Here is a 17,909-nt window from a genome sequence, read left to right on the forward strand (position 1 = left end):
AACAGTCTACTATATCACTGCTGTCCAAGAGATTGCACAAAAAAACCCCAAACCACCCCACAATCAAATTTGCCCTAATATATTACTTACAGAAAAACATCTAACATTTTAATGAATTATGTTATGTAAAAATCATTAAACTATGATTATTCAGAAGTCAATGATGTGATCATCATAGGCCAGTTGCTATATACATTGTTATTGCTTTGAGGGTAAGAAAACAACGTGTTACATAACTTCACATAACTTTACATACGGACTTTTATAACTGATTGGGCTTGCAACGTTTGCTTTATTCCATGAAGTTCCCAATTTGCAATCTTAACCTTAACTCCCTTTTACGCCACAGAATATTTAATAGGATTGCTATTTGCACTCCCTGTTCCGTATATCACTGTGTTTCCTTCAGTCAATTTATTTGTTTAAAGACAGGCACTACCTTCATTTCTTAATTCCTGTCAGTTTTCCTTCTGTATCTGCTCATACTTTTTCCAACTTCTTTCATGTACATAATACCAGATCATATTGTATCACTTCTAGGAGAGTTAATGAAATACAAAGCGCCTCTGTGTGCTGCCAATGATATGAATGTTAACTATTATAAAGGGCAGCTTTTTATTTGTAGCTCATTTGTTGAACATTAAATAACTCTGTTAATTCACTATTAGCAATTAGCACCGAAGGCTTTTACAGAATTGGAAGATGCAACATTACTGTTAAAAAGGAGGAAAAGTTCTTACCTCATCTGCAAGTTTTCTGTTAAAAATCTTGGATTCTTCCAATGGTGACCAAATTTTTATATCATAATCAATACCCGAAGAGGCCAGAACTAGAAGTAAGCAATATTAATTCTAAATTAAATGTGTTATGTCTTTATCAGTATTTTCTACACTTAACTGGAGTTAAAAAAAATATTTCACTGGAAGCATTTACTTGAAAATGTCAGTTCCCATGCTGAACATACAGCTATGTAATTACTGTCTCCATAGGAGATCTGAGCTATAGATTGCATATTTTTTTAATATATGAAGAAAACACATGCAAACATCAACAGCCTCCTTTTTTAAATAAAAAAGGCACCAGAATATACATAAGATAGGAGCAGAAAGTAAAAACAAACCCAGCTACTACTCACTCATATTTCTGCTGATGACCTGGTAAGCATATGCATTAATAACAAAGCCTTAGGATTTGTAGACCCAAATACAGAGACAGAAGCAAGATCATTTCAAACCTATTTTGACATTTAATAATTTCAGTGCATTTCATGTAAATTTATGTGAAATTCAAATATAAAGAAGCAATAGATGCTCTTATAAACACTTGTTAAAATATGAAAAACAAAAAGTTGCAAAACATTCTCTGTATCATTGCACAAAACACCTACAGGAATAAAATTGCATAGAAAGATCTCAGTAACTGGAAAACTGTAGAAGATTAACTGTCCTACAAGGAGTATGACCTCTTCATTACATTTTCAGTGTGCTACAGGGAGATAGTCACACTGTCAAGAAATACGTAAAGCTACAGGGCATTTTGAAAGAAGCTTCCAAAAAAAGCGTCCAACCTAGCCACACACTCTAAACTTGTACAGAAACACAATTTCAATTAAGCATTTAAAAGTTTGAGGCTTATCCAATGTAGAGCAGTGTTCCATGTTTCCACAAACTGTCCAAAAAACCCCAGCTTCTTCTGGTATTATTATAACAACTTTATTTGCTTGACTGTTACTCTACAGTCATATAAGCTATGAAAAAAAGAAATAACATGAATACTTTCTTTGGCTGTGTCAGAAGCTGCAGAATGGTTCAGATTTTCCATCTACATGTCAGACAACATATGATTCCTTCTACTATTTTGGTCCATCTTTTCTATAAATATGTTCCCCTAAATACAAATTAATAGAATTTCTATGAATTTTACTCATTCTTCTAGTCTCACAAAGCCAGTGATACTGAGACACCCACTTCATTCAGTTTTTTTGAGCGGAGCCCAGTGGAGACCAGATTCCAATATCAATTCCCAAAGTGTTGCTGGCATTTCAGTGACCCCATATTTCCCTCATTAGTGTCACAGAAAACATTTAGTGTATCGAGGGGACCAAGAAATGGAGATTCTTCTTACTACATCTTAACTTTCTATAAATACTACGTCAGTAATGTTTTCATTCCAAGATGTTAATGATAAAGGAGGTTTTAAGGGCCAAAGGTCATTAGTAAAAGACAAAATTAAAAGCAGTATTATCTAATTTATATGGGAAAAAATGAACAATAGTTCAATCATTATAATGCTCTATTGAGCAAAGAATTTAAGACTGAGCTTTAAAATGCTTTACTACAGATAACCTGAACATGTAGACTGTGAAAAACTATCATCTTACTTGGGTCAAATGGATGAGGCTGAAGACAGTTCACCACATGATTATCAGCTTCCAGCAGCATGAGATGTTCAGCAGTATGTCGATCCCATATAAAAATATGGCCACAGTCTGAACCACTCATGACAAAGTTAGATCCCCAAAAATTTGCTTCCTTTATCTGCAGTAAAACCAAAAATAACAATTACTTTATAAGTCTAGCTTGGAAAGCACATCAGAGTATACTCCCATTTCTGCACTAACACTGTCTCTGAAGTAAAAGCTGTACAAATGCAGAAACAACATTTAAGAAAATTTAAAGGAAACATTTAAAGAAAAATTATCAAAAAAGAAAATTCAGAAGGTTAACAATCTCCAGAGCAAAGTGGCTGCTAACAAAAAAAAAAAAGGGAGAGGAATTGGGGCAGACTGAGCAGTCTGAAAATAAATGACAGCAGATTTGCACTTTCCAAAGTGACAAGAATGATACTGGAGACAAGGGTACGTGAAACAGTTTTTGGGAAGAGTTTGGTAAATTAAAGTAAGTGACAGGCTGGTCGGGATTTTCCACTTACAGATGAAGAGGAGACAAGACAGAAGCTTATGACAACTGGGGAGTGGAAATTAACTAGGTCTGACAGATAAAAAGGGGTCATGAAATCAAACTCAGGAATTTTTTCTCCCCCCTCTACAATCAATCAGGTAAGAACTAAAACTTCTTAGTCCAAGGCCAAACTTGAAGGTATAAGACACTGAACAAGGAAGGCATCCAGGTAGAAGCAACCCTTCAGCTATTACAGTAATAGTAGATGAAAGTAAAGCATCTCTCCCTGCAAGTGGAACAAATAATATCCCAGTTTTCTTCACACAGCGATGATGTGCTCCATTCTATACGGTTGTTCCTACTGTTACTTTATTGAGGTATAAGAGCACCTTTGCAAAACGTTTGAAGTGGTATGGCTAACCTTTGTCACGTATCAGTAGTGTTCCCATGCTGTCAGCAAAGAGTATGTGTAATATGTTGCCAACATGGACTATTTATTATCTTTTAAAAGTTTTTTTTAAATACACATGTTGCTGTGTATAAATTTAGAGAGCAAAATAAAACCTATCTTGCAAAGGCATTGAGTTGTTTGAGGGCCTACTGTTCACACTGAGGGTCACTCTAGAATATTGGGCCAGTTCATGGAATTTTATTTTGCACTGACTGGACTAGAATCACACAAATTATATTAATTTTTAAATCTCTTACTCATCAGAAATTATAATTGGATGTTTTTTGGTTTTGGCCTACAGCTAACTCTTCTCTAATGTTATTGATAACACAGTAATTTGACCCTGGATTATAATTGTCTGTAATTAAAACATTCAAGGAATACTGCTCTGATTGGAGAACTGTACATTTGAAAGAGGAAATGCTATACCTCTGAGAATAACATGGCAATAATTTTTACTTGAAAGATACACTGATTACTCAAAAATTTTTCATAAACTAGAAAAGATAGGAGGAAATTCATAAATACTGCAATGTGAGTTAAAGTGTGCACATCTCTCTGTGAGTGAACACAACTGGGCTGGACATGCCATTGACTGAAGGGTGCTGCAGAAAGACCCAAGGTCCTTGAGAAGGCTTCCAGAAAACCAGCTACTTCTCACCACAACTGTTATAGTTTGTTGCAGTGCCTCACAGTCAGTGAAGCGACACAGACAGTGTGCACTTGGGCTTTTCCCTTCTGGCAGCTTCTCCAGGAAGCTCTGACAGCACCACAGGAGGCTGATGGAAGGCTTCCTTTGGAGCTGGGGGCCTGCCTCAGCAGAGATGACAAAGGCTTCCTGTCACATTCTGCCTTTCTTCCCCTGCCATCTACACACAGCCTTCTCTCCATCCGATGAAGAGAGGAACATCATCATCCTCTAGGTAAAAGGAAAAGGGGGGGGGGTTTGGGGAACAGTATGCTCATACTTTAGGCTAGTACACTATATAATGGTATATTCCATCATCTGTTTCTCTCTCCGTGTGTGAAGTGCTATAATTCAGAAGGTATTTAAGCCTACTGTCTTAAGGTCCATAAATATTCATGGTCTCATCAGCATCATTGTTCCCCATACGCATTTGCTGACAATGCTGTGAACACTTTTCTATCTCTCCCCTCAAAATGGCGAGACTGTCTTGTCCCTGATTCTGAGAATTAAAGAAAATAGCACATATAGACAATGACAAGATAGCTAACTTGACATGTACTTGACTTGAAAAAAATCTTTGGGAGACAAGCGAATCAATAAATCTAAACTTTTCTTCCTCTTTGCTCCCATCTCTCTCCCCAAAACATAGTATTGTCATAGGATTATAAGAACAATTTATTATCTGATACTCATTTATACATACTAGTTGTATTTTTGTATGAATTCTTATATTTATTATTTATATTAGACAATACTATTTTTATTTCTTAAATGTTATTTATTTATAAACAATTACTTGTGTAGTATATGCTGTATTATTTACTAATTGGGTGTTTACTAATTCAGTAGGAAAACCCAGACCCTGAGTGTTTCATCAATCTGCAACCTCATGAGTTTTGGAACTGAAAGCAGCTGAAGCAGTCTGTCCTATGAAACAGAGTAGCATTACAATGAAAATGATCATGTAAACGACAGAAATTGCAGGCCAAGAAAAAGTGGCAGCAGCATCAGATATCCATTTCCTTGAAATATAGTGTTGATATTATTCTACACCTGTTACATTCAAGATACTCTTATGATTACAGCCTGAAAGAATGTGGCTTATTCAACATCTGAGCCAAAAAAAGCCACCCTAGAATATTTTTTTCAAGAAGCATCTATTAGGTTTGTTCAACGTAGAATAATCTTTCCATGCCAAGGCCTCTCTTGCCCTTCCTGCCTAAAAAGATGTAACCTAAATGAAGCCAAATGATTAGTCTGAGCAAACAAGAATAGGTCACTTCCTTCACTAGATTTCTTCTTCAGAAATCACTTCTGATTTTACTCAAAATAACCATTGTTAAACTATTTAAGATAGGAACAGGCTAGGCAGCAGTATCTTCTTCTACTTTTGTTCTACATCATCTACAGGGTGAGAGGTTAGATGGGGTGGCAGAGGGAAGAGGGATGTTGCTTCAAGAACAGTCAAAACTTAGTCACAAGAGGTGAGCCGAAAGCTCCGCAACAGTCTGAAGTTTGTGTTGGAGAAAAGAGTCTGGAAGTTAAAAATATAATCCTGCACACAAGATTACCCTTTAAACAGTTACCAGTACCTCTCATGAACTCTTCAGATTGACATACACTGGGCAAAAGAGATACCTATGTAAACAGAAGTTTCCTACACAGCAGCTTTCAGAGTTCATCGAGATGATGTCCAATGTTTGAAGTTTAGCATAAAATAATTTCCTAATTTTTAGTATTTAAGAATATCTCCAGCATAAGGGACAGAATTTTGAGTCTGAGACCACTTACACACTTTCCAATTAACACATCACAATAAAGCACTAAAGAGGACAGTGTCTGCATCCTTATCTTTCTTTTTGCATAGTTTTCTCAGAAAGTGCACTGGAGAAAAGGACAAAGACATGGCCTTGTTCTGTGCTTTGCCCCAGCTTTCTTGATTTAAAAATCACCATGATGAAGAATCATTAAAGCTGAACCCTTACCGCTGTTAAAAAATATGTACTTTATTTCCAGCATGAATATGTCCAGTTTTAAATTTCTGGCTTGTGAGATCTTTGTCTATAAAATATGTACCAATGATTGCAGTCAGTGCAATAAAGTCATCCTGATGTCTAAAAATAAGCCAGACAAACTGCATTCCTGGATTCTGTAGTAAAAGACATGTTTCCAGTATATTAATCTCTTCACAGCTTTTGTCTTATAGCTCCTCTTAGTATATATTCTTCATTAACCTGTTAGAAGTACAACTAAATTATCTTCAATAATAACTTTATATTTTAAATCTCAATTATGACTTCTTCCTGCTTCCTTTGTATTCTCTTGTGTAACTGCTGATTTTACATTTCTAATATTCATAAAACCTAATTTTAGCACCACATAAATTAATGGAATTGAAATTCACATTTAAAAATTTTGTTTTCAAACTCATATACACACTCACTTCTACCGTATGCATACAAAACATAGACCATTTATTATTTACACACAGATGCTCTATTGAAGAAAAGTTTCTTTAAAGTTAACATTTTAAAATGGGACTTGGAGTGAGTGGAATAGAGGAATAATGGCGTATATATGAAAGGAAATAAGACTAGGACAGGATGGAAAGATAATGAGGAACAGACAGGGGAGAAAGAACTGAAGACACATGGCAAAAGACAAATTTTGAAGTAAAAGAAAGGGAATTTGGGGTCACAAGAGCATTTTTTTCCTCCAAGAGCTAAAGAGAAACAGGAAGTCCCATCCTCCATCATTCCACTACCATCACACCCCCTGCTACCATACTTCCCAGTCTGTTTCATGAAAAAGCAATAACAGCCAAGACTCTAATGACATTATTTGAGTGGTTACGTGATGGACATAAAAACATCCCAACCCTGCCTATGGTGCAAGCAAACATTAATATAATGCTACTTATCTTTTGCTTTCTGACAGTGTAAGAATTACACTTAAAATATGCTTATTAAACAAATTGTAAGATTGCCAAATTAAGTTCTCAAAAGTAAGGAAGTACCAGAATTTGCCTGCATAACCTTAATCCAATCTCCTTTTATATATATATATGCATGTGTGTGTGTATATATATGTATTAAAACAGTTCATGTTCATGCATTTGACAACTTTATCCCTGAGCTGCTCAGGTGTGTAGGAAACAAGACCTCTTTAAGTTGTCTCCTTTACAAATGTAAAAGGGAAATACCATCAGCCCTTGCCGTGCAGGAAGGAGAGTATCGATAAAAAAAATAAATTAAAATTAAGTTTGCCACCACAGAAACCAACAGGGAAAATTACATCTTCTTTCATTGTGTGCATTCCTTGTCATAGGTGCTCATGTGAAACAAAAGCAAAACCACCAACCCACATCCCAAAGGAACCAAACAACAAAATCCATAAAATAATCTGCATAACAACACATACACAGATGGAGACTGAATTAAGACCACTTAGGCAAGCTTAGTTTTAATATCTCTTAACTACAAAGTGCTTGATGACATGACTTTTAAACTACTGGGGTTTTGAGTAATTAAAATTAAATTCCTGAAATACAGTGCAAAACTCCTTGTCATTAATCAAAATTTATTCTAAGCCTTGTTGCTTATGTAGACTGAACTATGCATTTACTGAAGCATTTTCTCCAGTGTAATCAAAGTCATTCACACAAACTCTTGAATTGCTTTTGAGGTAGAGGGACTACTCTGCAGATCATCTGCAAAATAATACACCTGCTACTTCTACAAAATACCACCTACTACTCAGAACTTTGCATCTTCAAAATACTGTAGAAAGTGAAAAAAGAAATAGCAAGGAAAACAGCATTTGTTTCTCATGCCCCACTGCTTTACAAACACAGTAACTGCATTTTTCTTAAAATACAGTATTTTCTATGAAAAGGACAGAGTATCTAGTAGTTAGATTATGATTTAATAACTAGCACTATTTCATTTTTTTTAATTCAGAGATGTCAAAGCTCTTTAAAACTATGATTTAATCCTCACTTTCTCTTCCAAGTTCTTTAAAGTTAAAGATTAAATAATAATTTTGAACAGCTTGGAAGGAAAAGTGAGGATTAAATCATAATTTGAAGGTAGGCACATTTTATACCACTTAAGGTGACAGACAAAATTAAAAAGAAGAAAAATACCCAAGATTTCAAAGGAAGTTAAGGGGAGAGTCTTAAATTCAAGACAACTTAAATGCCTACCATGGTGACATGAGTCACACTAATTTTAATTTTCATTTAGAACAAATTATGCGGCTTCCAACTGAATATGCAAGAAAAAGGGGTTATGATATGTTACAATATCATTTTTGGCAAGCACATCAGTGTGGCGGCTACACTGATTCAGTCTGTAAAATCTCTGCAGTTCCCAAAACATACAAAGAGTTTGTACCATTGTTCGGGAGTTCCGATGACCTTTATAAACCATCTTTATTAAAGGACGTCTAATATTCAATGTTTCCAGTTCCTCCATTTCTTTTCTTTCTTTCCTCCTTCTGAAGAGCTCCTGAATGCGGGCAACAGCAGATCGTCTATAAATTGCAGACAAAGAGAACACTACTGAGAGTCCATTTCTAAACACTGAAATGGGCTATCAAAAAGAACTATAAAATAATAATTAGGCACTCAGACACACTCTCCATGAGTTTTGAACAGACATCAACATTATCTCAAATGTAAAACTACAGACTTTAATTTTGTCCACCCTGGCTTAGAACAAGAATAGCATGCAAGACAGTGGAATGTCAAGTGATGCAACATTTTATGCCCCCTCTGAAGAACAAACTTCAGCTGTTGGCAAAATTCACATGCTACTTTAATCTTCAGTGCTAGAGATATCCTCCACCCATAATGAGGCAGCAAAATTCTGAAGTGAAAAACCCATGCCAAAAAGCAGGTTTTGAAATTTAAAAGGATCTAGTGCACCTTCCAGCGTGACATGGTTTTTCCTCAAAATTTCATTAAATGTATTTCTCTTCACTATTTTCGTGTGACAAGACTCAAGATTTAGACATCTTTTAAAAAGTTCCTACTAAAGGCAAGAGATGATTTGAGATCAATTATTGTAGCAACTATCCCATATGTTAGCAGTGAGGGAAACAACAAAAGAAATCCTAGAATAACAGAAAAATTAGCTTAATTATATATTTTGTCTTGTGAATGTTTAACTCCAGGAATCTCTTTTTTGATTAATCTGTGAAAAGACCCCGGTGCCAAATTCTTCCTGTTTAGCTCAAAGTCTGCAGATCTCCATAATTCCAGCTATAACCAAACTTTGAGGTCCTGAACACAGTCCAAGAACTGACTCCTGAACACACTCTCAAGGAGCAGGTACAGATTTTAGAAGAATATGAGGAGTCAAACTATTACAGGAAATGACCCTGAAAAGTACACTGAGTCAGAACTGAATATATTTGCAACTTTAGTGCACTGCTACCAGAAAGCTAGTAGCTTGAATTTGTCCACAAGTAATGTGGTACAGTGTTTCAGTCACTGATCCTGGAGACTCTTGCACAAGTCTTCTTTTCCAGAAAAGCCCCCACCAGATCTACCTCATAACTAATTCTCTCAGCCAGTGGTCTGCTTAGATTTTTGTTTCATTTTTGTCATAGGAGAAAGTTGGACCAAAAAAAAAAATTAAGGTAAAATAAGTGTTATCCTACAGCCAGGCAAAGAAGGAAAATGAAAGTCATTAATACAGATTTAAAACCAAAACAAACCACAAAACAACCCACAAACTGTCATCATCTCATACAGCTAAGCTTTTAAAAGATATTTTAATACTTATTTTTTGAAGAAACTAGAAGAGATTTGTAAGTATTAGCCAGTAGATGCACTTAACAGTAGACTATTTATTATATTTCTTAGATGTTTGTCTAGCAAACAATCCCAGAAAAAATAGACTACTACTACTACTTCCTTTGTGAGAGTTTTCTATCCCCCCAAAATCTCGTATCTAGGCAATTTTCTAGTTCCTCTTTATACTACACGAAATATGCTAAACTGTATTTGTTAGTTAGTCCTTATAACATATGAGGTCTCAACTTTTATCTTCAACAGATTTAAGAAGAGGGCTCTTCACAAATTCTTCATACAATGGAGGACAAAAAAAGAAGCCCATGTTCTTTATCTACTGTGCTTTAAAGATCACAGAATTATTCTCCTCACCATTTTACTTCTATGTGAAGGAAAAAGAAGGGTGGCGTGTATTTGATAGGCTACATAAACCACAGAAACTTTAAACAATTACTTGTACATATTTGTTTTGTGCGAGAAAGTAAAAACAAGAATCACATAATAACAAACTGCTCTGCTACCAACCCCATCAGTGATCACACAGCTTTAGAAACAGCACACACAGCTCTTCAGCACAGTAAGACCCTTTTGGTTTCAGAAGCATGCCGGCTAGCCTTACAGCTTATCGCTTACTATGGTTCCTATTTGTATTTTTGGTGTATTTATCCACATTAATTAATTAATGATGTGCAGTGAAAAAGCTGAGGAGTTAAACATTAGGATTAACAAAGCAGTAGTCTTGTCTAGCTCTTACATAAGGGTTACTTGCTAGATAGCAGTAACAAGTCTTGGGATTAGAAGATGGTATTAAACTTACTGGTGACCCAGAGTAGTTTCTTGCATAATTTTTCATTTTAGTATCCCTAGAAAAATTAATCTCCTCCGCTTAAATTCCCCTAGGCTTGAATGCAGACATTACAAAAAAACCTCAAGACTATTCAGCAGTCAGAATCATGCATTTTTAAATAAAAGCAGAAGCACAGAAGCAAATTTTGGTAAAAACGCTGTCTTTCAACTAAATTAATTTCTTAATTTAAAATCCTGATTGTGGGTCTTATTTTAAAAGCATGAATGGATTGATATTTAGTTATCTTGTAAAGTCAATGTTTACCTTCAACAGGGAGAATCCAGCCAAGCACACATGGCTATAACTGTGATACTGTTATCAGGCACCCTAGTAACATACTGCTAAAAGCAGGAACCTGGCAGAGGCAAGCCTTCTCCAGAAAAAAGAGAAATATGAGCTCAATCTAATGATATTTCAGAACAAACATTACAGGGAAAAGAATTCTCTTTGAGTGGTATTACTTTTCCGTAACTACAGATTTTCTATACATTTTTAAAGTTATACAAAGAAAAAAACAATTAAAAATCCAACATTTGTTTTCTTTGCTTTTTAATTTTCATTTGTATTTGTGATAAGGAATCTCTGTCTGTGCCAACATAGATAGTAGCCTAATCACTTGGAGATCAGCAGATACAGAAGTGCACTGTGCAATTCATGCTGTTGTGAAGTTCAGCCTAAACTAAGCCTGACCGAGCCACTGCTTCCCTTCCAAACTGTCTACTCTTCCAAACACAAAGTGTTCAGATAATGACATTTACGCACATTGTGTCAGCACTCCTCAAGCAACTCCATCAATTAATACAGTTGTATTATGCATTCACATTCAGGCATCAACTAATGAAGATGCCTGAGAAATGTTGGGTATAGATTAATGTTATTAATTTTATGGTACAGAAAACATTAAGCCTTGTAAAGCCAATGAAACTGAACTTTGTATTAGTTACACCATTATACTGTAGGTAGTGCTCTGAATTCAGAATAATTCAGTACTACTGTCTGGTCTGCAGGTATGAAGCCTTTTTAAGTGTGTTTTGCCAAATTTTGTGGTACCTTAGTGCAATATCTTACAGTAAAGTTGGTGTGTGGAGTCTTGTAAGATTGAGCCCAATATGATGTATGGTACTTTCACTACTTCAATGAAGCATGCCTTGTGGAAAGATAATTTTTAAATATTACTTCAAAAGTAAGAATATAGACATGAACCAAAGCACAACTTTACCCCTTATAAGCAGCCAGGTTTGAAGTCTTCAAAGTTGATTGTTGTAAACATTAATTAGAAAAAGCCCGTTTAAATTAAGCCCTAGATGAGTGGAATAGGGATTTAGAAGTGAAGCCATTATATTATTTCAGTTAAAGATAGGTTCAAAAGAAAAAAAACAAAACCACTAAGATCCGGTGATGCAGACTGATCCACAGCTATGTATATACATAGAGAGAAGTGAAAAGATGTGAACATGTAAATTAAGCCTTAAAAAAAAAATTGTCACATAGGCCATTTCTACACGCTTAGAAATTCTGAAGTGTAATAAGGAATTTTTTTAAACAAAAATCTATGCAATTTGCACAATTAAATAACTAGTTTGTTTCTTAAAACACAATATGTCACATATTGCTCTTAAAAAAAAATTGTTTTCTGAGAAAGCTGCAGACCTCAGTTCCCAATCTATGTTATTAAGCAATTTCTGGCTAACTAGCCCTGCATGTTTTAAAACAACTATGGTCACCTACTAGTTAGAAGAGAGACAGTCAAAGCTAATGACATGTTTTCCAAAAGAGGGAAAACTGAACAATTATCCATCAACTGAATCTGTAAACAGTCTACAGGAATTCTACTACTGGCTTTGTTCCACTAGAGGTCCAGACGTAGTGGCTGCATAAAATGAATCTGGTACCCTAGATAACCCTGCTCCTTCTAAACGCCATTATCACAGACCAATCGTCTCCTGAGCTAGGCTGCAGCATCTGGCTGTAAAACTCACATGTACTTGCTTCCTTTTTCCATCTCTCTTGTCTCAGCACTGTACTGAGTATTGAGCTCAGTATTGATTCCTCCAGTATTAAGGATTTTTGTCACTTCTTAAGTTTCAAAATTTACTTATACACAAACAAACATATCTTTTTGCTAAGTACCAGAAACCCTGGTCATTGTTCTGCTCTTTCAAGTTAAGATTGATTTTTTTTTTTCTCCCCCTCTTGTTGCCATCTTCTCATTTGAACTATTTTCCCTATCCAAAGCAACTGCAGAGAACCTCAGGTTTATACCCATTAATTTAGAACCTGTTTCTGTGATGCCTTATGGTCATTTCTTTGTTGACTGTGTAGACAAATCCACCTGCCAGCTACCATGATCCTGCCCAAGAATTCCAACTTGTGTGTCTTAACAAGCTGGCTACCATCACCAAAGCGAAATCCAGCTCAGGAAGGTGACTAATTAATAAGCCACTGTACTGGTCTTTACCTCAACCCACGAGTTCTCTCACTGTTTTACCCTCCTGATTTTCTCCCCCATCCCACTGGGGGAGAGTGAGTGAGCAGCTGTGTGGGGCTGAGCTGCCTGCCAGGGTTAACCCCACAACCACCATATTATAATAGATTACTTTTCTAAATATCAAGATTTGATTGTATTTCTGATTTTATTTACTAAATAATAAATAATCATGTTCCTTTAGAAGCCTCTGAACCTGTGGAAGAGATTTACTACTGCTGTCAAATTTCAAGCATTAAGATAATTCAAAAACAAGGGCAAAACCATCATGTTAACAGCACACTGACTCTACCCTAAAGCCCAAGTTATTTCACTGCTGACCATATAAAAAAAAGAAATGTTTATCATAATGCACTCCTAAGTAATTTCCCAGCCTTCCAACACAATCGTTTCAACTATTCTCAGCCACAAAACATTTTTAAATTTTCACCTGATATGCTGCAGAATGACAATGAAAATCAAAGAAAAATATACTGATAAAAAATTCTATGTTGAATGCATCATTCATTTTTATATTAAATTTATAGCAATATTAAACAAATATTCCCACGGGCTGTGCTGAAGAGCTAAAGAACTCCATGGTAAGCATGTTTAATATAGAAAGAATGCCTATCTCGAAATTTAAAGTACAAGTAGTACACAGATTCCTGAACCTTTAAGAAAGTTCATGAGTTAAATCCATGTATTCCAACTGCAGCTAAGATTGGAATAGAAGACAAAGAAATATACATCTGCGCTATGTTCCTGTAGGCATTTAAAATACAGGACTCAGGCTAAGTCTTCTATGAAACCACATCCTGAGCCTTTTCCTTTCCAGCCACACAAAGCCAAGATATCATTTTCATCATTAGAATTATTTTGTGCTATTTCCCCTATACATAGCCTTTGGCATTAAATCACAGTAGATAGTTTCTCTCTCTTATGGCGTGTGGCCAAACACAATTGCCTAAATTGTCTTGTATGTTCTTACGGTGAATTCATTCAAGTATTTCAATGAGAAATATGAGATCAAATGACTTTTTCATTTAACTTCATTACAAGAAATACTGTGTAAGATTTAGCATGTATCTTGTTAAATATGTATTATCAAATATAGTTGTAATAATTATGCTCAGTTCCATAACCTTGTTCAGGCAAAAAATATAAACAGTCTTTGATACATGTATTCTTATATTTTTGTCCAGAACTGGGTGTTCTCTACTACCAGACAAAGCAAGTCAGCAGTGGCACATGCAAATATAACACGTTCCTCAGCAGCTGAATAAAAAAAGGTATTGGCCTTTCACAAGCTACACACTTTTCAAATTCCATTAATTTCTATGGCACACAATAAAAAGGTTAATAGGTTGTTAAATGTATACACTGCCATTTCTTTTCAACTTCCATGCAATACATGCAGCTAAATATAACTCAAGCAATATGCTCTGTAAATCATCGCATTTAAAGTATAGCAATTCTTAAAATGCCAGTTAGATATGAAAAACAAGAACCTGATAAATCCATTATATGGCAATAAAAAGGAGGAGGGGAGGAAGAAAATAATTAATTACCTCATTATTCTATCACCTATCGCTGTTCCTCTGATATTATATCTAGTAAAGGGAACAACAACTGAAGTCATTCAAAAATGCTGGGTATCATGTTTTTAAAAGGTTAGCATCTATCACAAAATGCGCTCTACATATTCCACCTGAGAAGACTCCTCGTCAGTGTATTAGTATATGAGACTACTTTGATTTCAGCAAAAATAAGTATTCAGATTACATAACAGTACACAAAGTTGATCTTATAAAATGCAGTAATTCTTCATAGATCATAGCAGAAGTGGAAGCAGCTGCATAATCATTTCCATTTTACATTCATATTTGTTTGAAATTTTAACCTACTAGTTTAACATTTTCCAGGCTTAGCCTCTGCTCATAGATCAGCTTCTGTCAAAGTCCAAACAAAATTAATTCAGTCATTTAAGTAGGAAAGCAGCCCTCAGAGTTGTTTTGACTAATTTGTGAAAATTAAGATCAATCCATTAAAAACTGCACTCTCTGTGCATGAAGAAAATACATTTTGTATAGATTATTTTCTTTCCCCACAGATTATAAAGTACGGTGCTAAGGCAAGCCGTATTACCTATCTCTGTTCCAACTAAATTTGCTGGACTTGGTAAGTTTTAAAGAAGATATGCTACATGCATACTTCAAGACTTAAAAACCTGCATATCTCCTTGTATTTGTAAGAGAAGGGATCTTTTCCTGTGGATTCCCTAAAATGCCCAGAAGCTTATTTTCTCTGTTGAGTATATAGCTGAACTGTTCTGCTGTACAAAACAGATTTTTTTTAATTTAGAAATATTCTGTAGAGTTCCTTATACATTTTGTTAAAAAGAGCACATATTGACTAGCCCAATGACAGTAAAAAAATTAAATAACTGTATAGCTTCTTTTAGTCACTGATCATCATTCCTATAGTGTGCTCAGTGATGCTCAGTGGCTACAGAAATGCTACAGAAAAAAGGCAGATGCCACATTCTCAATTATTTCTTTCAAAGAAATGTTCTTCTGTGTCAAAACTATTCCTAGCTATTTCCCAGTCAACACTCAGCAGACTTAGCCAATTTATCAACCAAATGATCATGGTATTTCTACACATTTTTCTGCTACTATTCTAAATCCTTTTCAAAATATTAAAGTGGGTGCAAACTTTGTGTTTCCGTATCTGTTGCATAGTCTTTCCTAACAGTTCAATTTCAGGTTAGTTGGTGAGAAACTATCTATCCTTATTGTGTTTTGAGATTTATAAGCACCCACAAAAAAAGGATTATGTCCCTTCTATCTATTCTTAGATTACGTAAGAGAAAGAGACCCAATCCTCAGTTTGAAGACATTAGAAGTTGGATTTATACTCAAACAATGGAAGCTCTGTAAACATGGGATTAGCAAACTGGACAACATTTTATTCCTAAACCTGAAACCTACATCCATCTTCCTAAGACTAAATTGAGACCAGCAGAGTTGATGCAGCAGGAAGTTCTCCATTTATTTAACTGCAGGCACTGTCAAAGCTATCAAAAGGGTATTTCTGCCATTTCTTTTCCTTAAGAGGAAGTTTAAGATCATGATTTCAGAGTACAGAATCAGAAGTCTACTATGCCTTTCTCAGTGGAGAAAGTTGTGGGAAAATGACTCAGAGTTTCCTTTACCTTCATTTCCCCAACTGCAGTTTCTCCTCAATATAAATAATAGCTAGTTATTAGGTATATAAAAAACACAACTAAAGAAACCTAAAATTGGCTGCAGATAAAACTAGTAATGGTACACACTGCAAAAGGCTTATTCAAACATCTTTTAGCATTCTGTTTCAGAGGGCTACAACCTCTTTTATATTTTTTGTCCTAGAGAAAAATTAGAATTAAACATTTTTTTTGCCACTGCAAAAAAAAGTAGATTATTTGCAGGCTAACCTTATAACCTTCTCTGGAAAGGAAAAACAAACAAGCCCCAAAGCAACTCCCCCCTAGATATTCTAGAGAGAGAAAAGTGTACTTTATTACTTCTATATTAATGACATTAATTATCTTATAGGATGACACATTGGAAACTACATTATTAGATAAACTTGAGAAAATGAGATTTAGTAAAGGAATTGTTAGGTAACACAATTTACTAAGTGAGAAAAAAGAAAAGCCTATAGTAAACATACTGGTGGAGTTAAGCACCAGTCTTGCAGGCAATTTTGTTTAATATATTGCTAATATTCTTTGAGCAAGATGTAGGAATGTATTCATGCAGTGCATTGAGGACATGAGGTTGGGTAACTTTATGAATACAGAGGGGACTGTAGGACCTTGAGAAAAAGAGGTGGGTAGAAATTCAGTAGTATAAAATTGACAGTCATACACTTCTGAGCTTCCTTCTGGTGAAAAATAAGAACACATTAATTAGAAATGACAAAGTAGGTAAGACTTCAGTATACGAACTGATCTTGTGTCTGACCACAAGCCACCACTATGAGACAGCCATAAGCAAGAGAGGAGAAGGAAATAACTACAGCTCACTTGTGTCTTCTCTAGACCAAGAGTAATGCTCATACCATTATTCCTAGCAAAATCCAAACAGCGCAGTGTGCATAATTCTGGTCTACCTTATTCAGGAAAGAAGGGGAACATGGAAGAATACAGAGAGGAACCAGTATGATGGCAGGAAACCCACAGATTTTTACTGCTAAGAGTGAGAAAAAACTGAAAATGGACAGGGTGAACATCATTCAAATTATAAGCACTGGGCATGAAAAAATTATTTCAGTCAAAACAGTATGTTAGCACAAAACAAAATAACTAATCTTAATCCATTTATAGCCATTATAACAGCAATGTTTTGAGGTAGCTTCCCACTAGTTAAGGGGCCAGGGAGATTTTATATAAATTTGATCAGTTTATGAAGAGGATTACATGCTATAACAACTGTTGTAGTAGTAGAGTGGACTTCCAGTTTCTTTGGCTCTATTTTGTACGAGATATAATTACTAAGAGGGTTTATAGCTAGCCTTTAAGATCACCAGTGCCTGCTTTCTCTCTGGAAATTCAAATTCCTTTGAGCACACATAGGATCTCTTACTTTTCTTCAGTATCTCAGAGGGCATTTATAAACTCCTGAAACCAGAAGAACAGGAGGGAACCTAATGTAAACATGTATCTGACTGCTACTCAGAAGTTAAACTAGAAAACTTAACTGCTTGCACACACACA

At 35.3% G+C, this 17,909-nt stretch overlaps 1 protein-coding gene across 6 annotated transcripts in view; it reads right to left on the reverse strand.

Moving 5' to 3' along the window:
* Positions 1-17,909, reverse strand: part of DCAF6 (DDB1 and CUL4 associated factor 6) — a 91,123-nt gene that overhangs the window by 3,913 nt on the left and 69,301 nt on the right. For 4 of the 6 annotated variants that reach the window (XM_074812531.1, XM_074812522.1, XM_074812513.1 and 1 more), the window contains 4 exons: positions 14,719-14,760; positions 8,434-8,572; positions 2,381-2,537; positions 741-829 (listed from right to left, as the gene is read on the reverse strand). In XM_074812531.1, the coding sequence (XP_074668632.1) occupies positions 741-829; positions 2,381-2,537; positions 8,434-8,572; positions 14,719-14,760 (427 nt within the window). The remainder of the gene's footprint in view (positions 1-740; positions 830-2,380; positions 2,538-8,433; positions 8,573-14,718; positions 14,761-17,909) is intronic. The other 2 variants (XM_074812540.1, XM_074812509.1) reach the window with 1 other exon arrangement.

The sequence above is a fragment of the Strix aluco genome, chromosome 2 (genome assembly GCF_031877795.1).
Source record: "Strix aluco isolate bStrAlu1 chromosome 2, bStrAlu1.hap1, whole genome shotgun sequence".
In the NCBI taxonomy this organism is placed as follows: domain Eukaryota; kingdom Metazoa; phylum Chordata; class Aves; order Strigiformes; family Strigidae; genus Strix; species Strix aluco.